We start from the raw sequence: 12355 nt of genomic DNA on the forward strand, positions 1-12355 counted from the left end.
TTTTCTCATTTTGCTTTACAACACCCATGTAAGGATCAGGAAACTAACTCAAAGGCAGACTGATCTTGCCAAGGCCACACAATTGGTTAAAAACTGGAAGTACCAGAACTGAAAGCCAATATTCACAACTCCTAACTTAACTCTTTCCAATACCTGGTGTTGGAATATAGAGGTATCTTTTCTAATTCTAAAGAATAAAGTTTATGCTTTTACAAGGGTTACTGCAATTTCTGAAAACATTAGAATTAAGATGAGGCATTTTACTTGATTAGGGTTGTGTCTTTATAACTGAAACAATGGGTTAAACTAGTAGAAAGTCAACCAATTTACTAGTTTGGGATCAACTAAGAAAAAACATGTGGATTTGTGTGTGTGCACGTGCATGTTGTGTGTTACAGAAATGTTTGGCTGCAAATGACAGAAAAATCAATTAATATGGATTTAAACAAGAGAGGAATTTATTTGTGTCACGAAACAAGAAATTCAGACATAGTCCAAGCTGGTGTATCATTTCCCCAATTTCAGGAATGTTCTAGATTCCTTCTGTCTTTCCACTGCACTGTCCTGATATTCATCCTCATGCTTGCAGCTGACTGTTACAAGATTGTAGCACCATATCCACTCATCATATCCTTGCTTCAGACAGGACAGAAGTAGCAAAAACTTTCCCTAAAACATTCAGCTTACACCTCATTGGTCAGAATTATGTGGCATGGCCGCCTCTAGTTGCAAGGAAGTTCAGAAAAGAAACCACTCTTAACTGGGCCTATTGCCATCACAAGTTAAATCAGGGTTCTGCTAGCAAGACAAAAGGAAAAAATGAGTAACAGTGTCTGCCATTCGGACTCGTTTTGATGTCTTCAGCAACCTTAGAAAACAGTTTCTTTTAACATAGACTCGTGAAAATTTGAAATAGGTTTACTGTGCATGGGATGCTTTTATTGTGCCATTTGCTGTTTTGTTGTTGTTGTTGTTTGTCTCCTGTGAGTGGAAAATAAATTAAAATTGGGATTAAGATTTAGAAGAGGTATAAATATATGTACCCAGATAGTGATACTCCTTTGGAAACGTCTAAAGAGGACACCTAAAACCCACCTGAAAACATATACAGACATCTCAATTTTATTGCCATTGACATTTTCTTCTACAGAGTGCTGGACTGAGGTCATTTCAACATAGCAATGGGCTAAGAGAAGATGTAGCCAAATGTAGTTTGTCTCATCTATAAACGAGAACTTCTGTGAAAACAGTATAAGAAAAGAACCCCACCCCCAAAAGAAAAACGCTATTTAGTCTTTTAAGCTTAGTCTTTTAGAGCTCATTTAAACCTGCCCTGATAACTGCAGAAATGTTTGCTTACATATATTCTAAAGAATGAAGTTAAGATACATTAAAGTTCATTGATAAGGATGCCACTCATTTGGGGGTATTCTTTTAAAGTTCAGATGTGACTCCGGAGCTGTGCCATCCAATATGGTAGCCACCAGTCACATCTGGCTACTCAAATAAAAGTTAACTAAAATGAAAAATTCAGTTCTTCAGTCACAGTAGTCACATTTCAAGAACTCAGTAGCCATCTGTGGCTAGTAGCTACGCCTAGGACAGCACAGACATAGAACATTTTCACCACTGCAGGAAGCTCATTGGACAGCACTGCTCTAGAAGATCAGGACTTCTAAGACGCAAAACCAGACCAAGTCCTCTAAATGAATGCAGCCCATCATCTGAAGTATTTTCATCATTCCTCTTTAAGAATGGTCTTCAGAGCCCCTCACAAGCCACATTAAGAAAACATCCTATTTTCATTGATTCTGAGTTTACTGAGTGCCTTCTCAACAGCACACTCCAGATAGTGTGCTGCACATGGGGATCCAAGGAGTGAGGCGACATGGCCCTTCCCCTCTGTGCCATGACCTATTGAGGGAACAAATAACTAAGATATGATGTGACAGGTGTATAAATATCACTACGTACAGCATGCTTGGGGAGCAGAAAGAAAGAAACAATTGATTCTATTTGGGACGTTAAGAACAAGTCTTCTTTATAAAGAATTCAAGTGAATGTTACACTGGGGGTTTCAGAGTTTTGCTTTGAAAGATTATTGAAGTATTGTTAAACAAAGGACAGACAAAAACTTATGTATTTTGAAATGGTCATTCTGATAGCAATTAGAGCAGGTAAAACACTGAAGGTAAGACCAGTTGGCTAGCAGTAACCAGTTGGGTTAGAGATGTTGAGGGATTGACTAGGTCAATGGCCACAGGAATCCACAGAGAAAGAACAGATTCAAGAGAGGTCTGATTCAAAATACAAAAGTTGATGAGCATCCAGACTATTTCTCAGTCTTGGCTCTATATAACATTGAGCAATTAACAAATTCATCCTTTAAAGATAGAGTTCCCTCACCACTGGGGGTATTCTCAAGAATGAGCTGCACAGATTCAAAACAGTATTTCAGGGTGTTTTATTTTTACAAAAACAAAGCAAGAAACACTGTGTGTGTGTGCATGCACGCGTACAGACAGATAGATCAATATATAAATATACATAGATGGGAGATTATGTAAAGATACAGACCAAGGTCTTAGTGATTATCTGAAGTTTGGGTAGGATCCAGAGTTTATTTTCTTCATTTTGCTATTCTGAATTTTCTAACTTTTTCTGTAATGACAATGTATTGTTTATGCAATAAAGAAAAGCTATTTTTTAAAATAGTAATTTTTAAAAGCCACAGCCATTAAATCTAAAGGAGAGTTCTAAGAACGTTTTTTAACGATGTCAACATGGCTAAAAGAAGTTTATTTCCCCAAGTTTACTATTTTAGAAAAACATTCAGTTGAAATCTGAAAAAGATGTTTTCTTTAAAAAAAAAAGTTCACAATTTCATAGCCATACCTTCTATAATTAAGGTATTAGTTACAAACCATTTTCACCCAACCTGTCAGAACTTACTTTGCTATTGTTCACTAGATTAGTATCACTGTATATAATCACAGTACAATGTTATCTATAATTTAGACCTTCCATTACCTTGTAATTTGGTCTTTCCTTTTCTTCCACAGAAATAACCAGTTCTCTAACTTCCCTACCCCACCGCCAAACTCCTATCCCCCATAGGTATAAAATGAGCTCCCGTTGGCCATCTGGACTTAGCAAGGTGAAATATTTCTCCTGCCTCACTCCCAGTTGTTCTCGGGCTAAAGAGTTTTTACTTGTAAGCCATCACTCTTCCACTTCTCGCTGACACTTGGCAGAGATGAAAAGCATCTTCTCCACACCTATGTACAGAATGATCAGCATTCTCTGTATGTCCTTCTCTACAACCCTCTCACTCCTCCCTGGGCACTCAGAAGCATGTTGGTGGCAGTTAGGACTGTTTCTCAAGACCAAGAGTTTCCCTGGAGCTGTCACTCTGCAACTACCCAGTGACCCCTTTCCCACCCGCCAACCCCCATCCTGGAGTGCATGTGCATCAAGCAGGGAAGGGGTGGTGCATTAAGAGCAACATATTTAACAGGAAGAAAAAAAACATCGATAAATTATTTTTTTGTATGAAATTCCCAGGTGAATTCAGCAGCGGATTTGTTTAGAAATGGGTTATCTATTCTGGTAGAGTAGCAGAAATTAAAAGTTCTGACTTGCCTTGTTTTCCCAGTATTTCAACATTTTGTTCTATTGAATGTGACTACATGTACAGACCCACTTTTATTTAGTCTCGCACATGAAAAGAGAAAGCATAAGGCATGCAATTCAAGAGGCTTCTCAGCCAAGCATTTTAATCGCAAATTACTAAATATATTTGAAAACAATAGGGACACAGTTGTCCCTCCTATCCAAGGAGGATTGTTTCCAGGGCTCCCATGGATACCAAAATTTGAGAATGCTCAAGTCCCTTGTAAAATGGTGTAATATTTGCATATAACCTACACACATGGTCCCATATACTTTAAATAATCTCTAAACTACTTATAATACCTAATACAATGCAAATGCTATATAAATAGTTGTTGGCACATGGCAAATTCAAGTCTTGCCTTACGGAGCTTCCTGGAAATTTTTTTAAATAGTTTCAATCTGTGGATGCAGAGCCCATGGATGGGGAGGGCCAATTGTACTGTTTTCCCCTAGTATTTGTTCTATCAACCTAGCTTGGCAGCACAGATTATCTTGAACTGTAGTTAAAATAAAGTTTTCTGTCTATAAAACATTTGAGTTGTTGCTGTATCGAAAGATCAGCACACTGACCTGCTAAAAGTAGGAGATAATTGCATGTTCCTTCCTATGAGTATTTCAGAAGGAAAGAAAATCCTGAAAAAGAATTCAAGAAAAATAGAAATGAGAAGACTTCAAAGTAACGGATGGACACATCATTTCCCGGCAAGGCTAATTAGCACTGAATTTTGCTGACTATATGGCACTTACGCCATACCTTTTGCTAATAAACATTTAAATAGGTGACGATAGCAACTATATTAAAACTAGAAAGGCTTTCTACAAATGAAAATCAGAATTTGTCATCTGGAACTTTAATACTAATTATCATATTCATTACGTGGTTTGCTTCAGATCTGCCTGTTACAAATTCTGGGTTTGAAAAACCATGCAACCCCATTTCACCATGCACTGTTAACTAACTAGTACTGAGTTATGCTAATAACTGAATTATGTAAAACAACAGATAACCCAAACATCGTCCCAAGCGTGTTTCAGAGATATTTTTGATTCTTTTATTTGGATCTGGATATCCCTGTTCTGAAAATTCACTCAACTTCAAGTAAAATAACAAAGCCACAACCGACAAATCAGACGATCTGAATGTCGAGAAATTCCCTATTCTTAACTGCCGACGCAGCGCACTGCATTCTTACTCCCTCCCTTCTCTTAGATCAGCAGGTGTCTCCGCAGCTCCAGTAGACTGAGAAAAGGAAAAGGAGGGGGCGGAAAGGAAAGGAAAGGAAATTGTCTATGTGGCTTGGTCGTGGGGGTGGGGGGTGGTTTAGTATCATGATTAAAAGCTTTCCTCCTCAGTTTTAAAGTTCGTACCCATATTAATGCTCTGACATTAAGGATTATGCAGCAGAGTTTGGGTCTGTCCATCTGTAACTTATAAAAAGAAACGTATAAGGAAGGGATAGGAGGCAGCAAAGGGATGCAGGGAGAGATGTAGGCGCGTGGGGACGGTAAGGGAGAGGCGGATTTGGCAGTCCAAGTGGGGACGAGAGGAACAGGAATGGAAAGTGTGGCCTGGCCGTCCGGCCTTGCGGTGGGGAAGGTGGAGCCCACGAGGTCTCTCCCCCCTCCCCACTCCCAGGGTTTTCCTTGGTAGATGGGGGCTCGCGGCATCCAGAAAGGGTCCGTCAACCAAAAAAGGGAAGGTTGCCTCCTGAGGATGCGCAGGCTCGAGCCCTCTCTCCTGGAGCAGGCGGGCGGGCAGGGGTGGCAGGGACAAGCAGAGGCCCCTAGGCGACGGCTTTGCAGGCGCCGGGGAGGGAAAGGCCACCAGCCCAGACCCCGCGGGTCTAGACGCCCCACGTCACGGCCGCCGGGACAGAGGAGGCTGCCGCGCTCGGCCCACCCCGCAGGCGCCACTCCGGCACGCTCTATCCCCGCGCGACCCTTTGCAGGCCTCGCCTGCCACCCACGAGTCCCGACCCCCTAGCCCGGACCTCCTGGCCATCTCGGGCGAAGGTCCGCAAACAACATGGCGGCCCGGCGGCGGCAGTGCCTACTCTCCGGGTCCCCGGGGTGGGCGAGGGCGGCCGCGGCCGGCGTCCCGGACCCGCCACCCGCGAGCCGAGCCGGGAGCTGGGCGGGGGCGGCCGAGGCGAAGAGCCCGCCGGGCGCGCGCGGGGGCGGGGGCGGGGCATCCGGGCGCGCGCCCGGCCCGGGCGGGGGCGGAGCGGCGGCGGCAGCAGTTGGACGCGGCGGCCCAGAGCCCTCTCGCGGCCGCGGCGGCAGCAGCGCGAGCTTCAGCTTCAGCCCGGCCGCCGCCGCCGCCGCCGCCGCCGCCGCTGCCGCCGCCTCGCGTTCCCGCCGCCCGGCCCGACATGAGTGAGGCGGAACGGGTGCCCTCGCCTGCCGCGCCGCCGGCGGTGGCGGCGGCCGCGGCTGCCGCCGCGCCCGAGGAGAAGAAAGGGAAGGAGCCGGAGCGCGAGAAGCTGCCGCCCATCGTGTCGGCGGGCGCCGGTGCGACTGCGGTAGGTGCCGGGCGGGGGCCGCGGGGCGCCCCGACGGCGGGTCGGGAGGGGGCCGAGGGGCGCCCGGGGACGCGCGTCTCCTCCCGGGACGCCGGGACCCGCCCGGGGAGAGCGCCCGGGCCCTTCTTCGGGCTGAAATCAAAGAGTTGAGCCTCGTGGGCAGCCGCGGTTACTTCGCGAGCTGCACCTTCCACCCTCGGGAAATGTCGGGGTGGCTGGGTCCGCTAGCTCTTTTCGGTTATTTTCTGGTTGAGGGTCCCTCACTTTCTCTAGGGAAATCACCAGCATCTTGGAGTGGGCATCATCTGTCGGTTGAGGATAAGGTGTCAGGCAGGCGGGAGTGGGTTTTCCACTGAGCTGCCTGTCTGGCTCGGGGGAGCGAAAATTTCCCCCCTTTCTTCGCTTTTCTTTCCCTTCCCCCTTCAGATTGAACGGGCTCCACGGCGAGTTTCCACCTAATTGTGACCTTTTCGTTGCTGTCAGGGTAGTGGGAGGTAGATGCCTGGGTGATGGTTTTATATTTCATATGATACAGATGTGTGACGTAAGGTGGGGAAGCTTTTTTAACCTTTTATTGAAACTCAAGTGATCTGAGCTTCACGGAGATGATTTCCCAGCTGGATTTTCTTAAGGATTATTTGGAGAGCACTCTCAGGCTTCAAACTACATATTGCCAGATGATGTAATGGGCCAGCCCCCCTTCCCTATTTTTACTGGTGGTTATGACTGTTTACTTTGGAACACACACACAAAATTAACCTCTGATTTTTGAGATTTTTATTTGACATCATATTTAAGTACTTCTTGAAACTTTAGTACATTTAAAGACCCGGACCTGTCATGCAGCCTTGCGTGACAAAATAGTAAAAGTTTAGAGAACATGATATATTTTCTTTCTTCCTGCTTGCAGTTCATTTCTTAAAACCTCCCTCTTAAATGACTAAGAACTTACTAAAATAGCTCACTAAAGCGTTATAGGAATGGTGTTTTGATTCGGTAGGTTTTTTTTTTTTTTTAATGTCTGATGACCGTGATAACTGGAAATTGTTAGAATTCACACAGCAGAGCGTGGACAGTGATAAAATGACACTTTAGAAAATGACTACAGTTGATTGGTAAATTGGAGTTGCAGGTAGGAATTACTTTGGGAAATGCTTTGAAGGAATTTGTCAGCCAACTGCTTGTAGACCCAGTTTCTGCTTTTGGTATCCTAGGCTTTCAGAGCTTATCTGGGAAGTTCTTAACTGGCAAATAGGCAGTGTTTCTCAGCAGTTCATTTCTAAGTTAGTTGTTTAAAACAATGAATGCGTATACACTTACAGGAACAGTTATGTGAATGGATCAAGTCCTCAAGTAAGCATGCCCCCACCCAAAAAAACTTCTTTATCTTCGTGTAACTGAAAAATTGAAGACTTGAGATAAAAACTTGGAGAAATTGATGCAGTGTGGGCACAGGTCTACAGACTGTCATCTGAAACCTTTGGGGCTTTGAAATTCAGAGTTTTCCGGGTTTTTAGAAATGTGTCTGCAATGGAATGTGTGTGTGTTCAAGCTGAATGAGGTAAAGTCTTATCAGTAGCTTCATATCAGTTCAGCTCAGGTTGGATTGTAAGAGTTCAGGTCAGGTACATGTTTTGTCACCAAATGAAGTATGAAAACTTTACAGTTTTAAGAGCTTCTAGGATTTTGGAAGTGTGATCAAAGGATTATGGACTTGTACTGCTAGTCAAATAGAAGAATAGAGTTCAGGAAGTTTCAAAAAATCTTGAATAAAACCTTGCAAAGATACAGGTTTAATTAGAAGAGGATAAGGATGAATAGAAAAACTTGAGATTCTGAAGGCAATTTCTGGTACCTTACAGGCAGGGTGGGTAGCTTCTTTTTTTTTTTTTTAATGACAGAGTTTTTTTGTTGTTTTGTTTTTGTTTTTGTTTTTTTTACTGACATTCACAGTTTAAGGGTCTTCTTTGAATTGACAGAGGTTTGTAATTAGGACCGATATTTTGAGTCATGACAGGAGACAAAAGGATTTTTTCTCAGATTTTGTAGCAGGAGTCAGAAGAGCAAGGGGAAAATGAGGAATTTACTGATGATGATGATGGTGTGTGTGTGTATGTGTATGTATCTGTCAAAGAGAGATTTCTAGAGCTGGGATGCTGAGGTATAGCAGTGAAAAGCCTTAGTCAAGAAAATCTGTGCTTGGTCCTCCAGAGGGCGAGGAAGCCAGGGACTGGGATGACTTCTGAGTTCCCCAGTAGGTGTGGAAGGCCCTGGTGTGGGGGCAGGGAGAGATAGCTTGTGGCCTGTTGGTGGTTTTCCAGCCTCCATGTGGATTAAACAGAGCTTCTGGAGGTTTGCTGAGGAACCTGACTGCCATCAGTAACTTCTTTCTTTGAGCCATTTTAGTGATCTTTCCTTTTTGCCCCAGGTTAACACCTCTGTCTATGTAGATTGAGTTTATGACTCAATTAATGTAGCCCTACAGTACTAGCTTTTCCCAAAAATCATTGTATCACATTTTTATGAAAGTTGGAAATAATTTAGAGTGACAACTCCCTGAAATAAGTAGAAGGCAGGTTATGATGACCTTTATTAAGCCTAAAGAGTTGGGACTGTATCCTGGAAGTTTAAAGAAAGGTGCAGAGGTGGGATTGAGGGTGCAGGGTGCCCTAAAGTGATTGATCCTGAGACCATCTAAGTGTGCAGGAAGTCCATGCTAGCTGAGAAGTGCCTAACACAATGGTCTCAAACCTGACTGAGCACCGAGTTACCTTGGTAGCATGTTAAAGCCCTGATTCCCAGATCTCACCTGAGCACATCAGTTCTCAGCCTCCGATGCACCATGGAATCACCTGGGGAACTTTTAAAGCCATCATTGCCGAGGCCCAAATGAAGGCCAGTTAAACCAGAGCTGAGGTGGGTAAGGGCTAATGTGAACATTTACTGACATTGACAGAGTGGACTGGAGGAGAATATTATACAGTAGTTGCTGATGTAATAGAGAAGTTAGAAGTTAGAAAAAATTGGTGAATGGGGAAGGAGAAACGGTCAAAGGGGGAGCAGAAATAATAGTGATAAGTGAAGGTGAGTTTGTCTTCTTCAACATTTAAATCGGGTGAGAAGAGAAAGGGTGGTTCTCCGTGGGACAGGGTAGCAAGGAAGCGAGTGGATTCCAGAAAGAGACTTTGCTCAGGGCAGGGAGGTGAAGGGAAACAGAGGAAGTCAGTTTTGCCCACAGTGAAGGCCAAGAGACTTGTCAGGTAGGTGGACTGTGAGGGTAAAGGGTTTGACGTGTGGAGAGAATTTGATAGGAAGTCGGTTACAAGAATGAGATGTTTGTATACGTTGTGTGCCTAAAGGATGTAGAAGTGGACTCACTGGAACCGCTGGGCCAAAATGTAACTGCCCGTTATTGAACATCTATTATGTTTACCTTGGGACTAGATGCTACAGAAAACACAAAGACAAGTTTCAAAAAAAAAAAAAGATTCCTACCTCAGGGTAGGCAGGGCTAACACATAAAAACTCAACAAAGCAAAACAATGTGTAAGAGCCACCATGTGCCGTAGAAACAATTTGCACTACGGGAGATCAGAGAAGGGAAATCAGTGTGTGCAGAACTGGGAAGAAAAGCCTGAAAGTAAAGGCAATTATTTAAGCTGGCTGGCCATTGAAGGGTGATGGGATTTGGATGGGCAGAAGCAAGTGGGAAAAATAATCCAATGGGGAAAACAACATGAGCAAGACTTAAAGGGGAGAATTAGGGGGTAACACTGCAAGCCCAGTGGAAGCCTGCTGGCAGTTTGTGGGAGGTGAGTAAGATTGCATGGGCGCTGGACCAGATCACTAAGCAGGGAAGTTGGGACATTTTTTTCTGTGCTTAGCAGGGAAACCTTTGGAGTTCTTAAATAGAGGAATGGCATAATGAAATCAGTGGTGGCATCATGAAATCAGTGGTCGTGGTTAGAGGTAGTTAGACTGGAGGAGGGAGGAGAAAGGGGTCACGGAAGGGGCTTTGTAGTTCATGTCTGAGATGATGGTGCAGCCACTAGGGTGGTGGCCACGTGAAGGGTGTAAGGGATGGAAGAACTCACATGGAGTGGAGCCTACCTAGAGAACAGGGATGAGAGAGAAAGAAATTGAAGAAAAAGGATTCTAATGTTTCCAGACAAGTTCTCTCAGAGAAGAACATTTACATAAAAAGGCCGTCCAGCCAACAGCATTCCAAATAAACATATGTGTGTGTGACCTTAGATAAAGCCTGCCTGTCTCGGTGTTTGGAACAACCTTATTTTTGGAAAATCTTGTGCCCTTTGTCCATGATGTTCTAAAAAAGAGATGAAATGGGAAAGACTGAAGGCTATGGTGGTGAAGGGTTCTAAGCAATTTAATAAACCATAGATATTACAAAAATACATCACATATGCATATGTGTAATATATATAAATAATACAAGTAACTGCTACTCTTTGAGTACCTACTCTGTGCTAAGCATCTTCCGTGTATCTCTCATCTAGTCAGTTAGTGTAACCAGAGTCACCTAATGGTTGTGACTGTGAGGAAGATACTGTCCCCAATTCACAGACAGGAGTCTGAGTGTGAGGTTACGTGTGGTGTACCTTGCCAAAGGCTGAAATGGCTGTTCAGGGGCAGAGCTTGGTTTCAGATTGAGACTTTTCTGTCTCAAAAACCTGTGTTCTTTCCCTTATCCCCTATACCCTGTATCTGTGGCCAGGAGTCAGGTGGTTCAAAGAACCTGCACCTATGGCAAGATTTCTTCTTTTAGAAAAGAGGATGTGGTCCAGTGATAGTTTGTTCAAAACTTTGTTACCAGAGATAGAACTATTATGGGAGAGAAAGATGTGTTCTAGGATATCTGATGATATCAGTTTTAATTATGGTATGAATTATCATGAAATTCTATATAAGATAAAACAGTCTCACAAAAGAAAAATGATCAGAGTCTTAAGACACAAAACGTGAGGGCTGTAGCTATATAAATACATAACCGGGGTGTCTGACTTTGAGTGAGTTGTAAAGTTGTCTGTCAACTTTTTTTTTTTAACTGCAAAGCCATATTGTAGTTGCATGCTTATTTTCCCATTCATAATTAATTCAGAATGTTAGGACACAAATAATTTTACTGTATTTAACAATTGAAGAAAAATGGTCATTGTAGGTTGTGAACCAGAGACCCTCCCAGAGTGTCCAGTGTGATACTGCCTTGCTATTTGTGGCTCTGTTTCTATAAAATGGGGAAAATAGTAATAGAACCTACCTCATAGGGTAGATCAGAAGACTAAATTAATTAACACACACAAAGTATTTAAGAAAGAGCCTTGACAAAGTAAGCACTCAAGCCAGCCAGCTCTTTCCACTCCTGTCCTGTGGCTTTGGTACTTTCCTTTACAACCTTCTATATCAAGCCTCAATCTCTATAGATACACCTTTATCAACCCATCTCGCTCCTCTTCCCTCACCACGTACACACACACACACACACACATGCCCTATGAATTAAGGGATGTCATGTGCTTTCTGAACTCTTCAGGCCTGGGATATGCCTGGGTTCATATGCATTTCTTTTTGAAGAGGAAAAGAAAGCGCTTCAGAAAGGGGTACTGCTAGTGTTCCAATATAGCAGCTTATTTTGACATAGTGTTTGGAAATTAACTTGCTTGTATTTAGTTAGAATTGAGGAAGCAAGAGTAAAAGATGATCAACAGAAGATGAATGAGGAAGTGGGTGGAGTTGAGAAAGCTCTGGAAAGATTGGATTTTTCCACTTTTTCTCATATTGTAAGGATCCCTCCTTGCACTGCAAAAATGACTGCCAAGCTTTATGTGAATAACTAGTTGTTCCTAAGTTGGTATTTGTAACTTGGTGACAATTTAGTAAGTAGTCAAAACACATTTGGGGGGGTAGATAATTATAATAAATGAATGTGCCTTTTAAAAGTAGAAATTACTGGAATTTTACTAATTCAGCTTAATTGAAAAGTCACTCTGAAGTTTGAACCTAGACATCAAAGAAAGCTATATTTCAAATCAGCTTGGTTTTGATCCAGATATTTTAGTAAAGAACAATAAATTGATTGAGAATTGTGACTACATCAAATCACACACTTTAAAAATAATATATTATTGTATAAGGGTATC

At 43.1% G+C, this 12355-nt stretch overlaps 1 protein-coding gene and 1 long non-coding RNA gene across 4 annotated transcripts in view; one reads left to right on the top strand and one right to left on the bottom strand.

Moving 5' to 3' along the window:
- Window positions 1-436: 436 nt before the first annotated feature.
- Window positions 437-5797, bottom strand: LOC135321867 (uncharacterized). The gene is made up of 3 exons (XR_010382051.1): window positions 5667-5797; window positions 4246-4308; window positions 437-981 (listed from the first exon to the last, which is right to left on the bottom strand). It is a non-coding gene; the product is annotated as an uncharacterized LOC135321867 (long non-coding RNA).
- A 211-nt stretch (window positions 5798-6008) lies between these two features.
- Window positions 6009-12355, top strand: part of HECTD2 (HECT domain E3 ubiquitin protein ligase 2) — a 64014-nt gene continuing 57667 nt past the window's right edge. For all 3 annotated transcript variants that reach the window (XR_010381954.1, XM_031460743.2, XM_064488216.1), the window contains exon 1: window positions 6009-6197. Coding sequence is in view for 2 of the 3 variants with exons in the window: in XM_031460743.2 (XP_031316603.2) it covers window positions 6048-6197 (150 nt within the window). In the remaining variant the exon portion in view is untranslated. The remainder of the gene's footprint in view (window positions 6198-12355) is intronic.

The sequence above is a fragment of the Camelus dromedarius genome, chromosome 8 (assembly GCF_036321535.1).
Source record: "Camelus dromedarius isolate mCamDro1 chromosome 8, mCamDro1.pat, whole genome shotgun sequence".
In the NCBI taxonomy this organism is placed as follows: Eukaryota; Metazoa; Chordata; class Mammalia; order Artiodactyla; family Camelidae; genus Camelus; species Camelus dromedarius.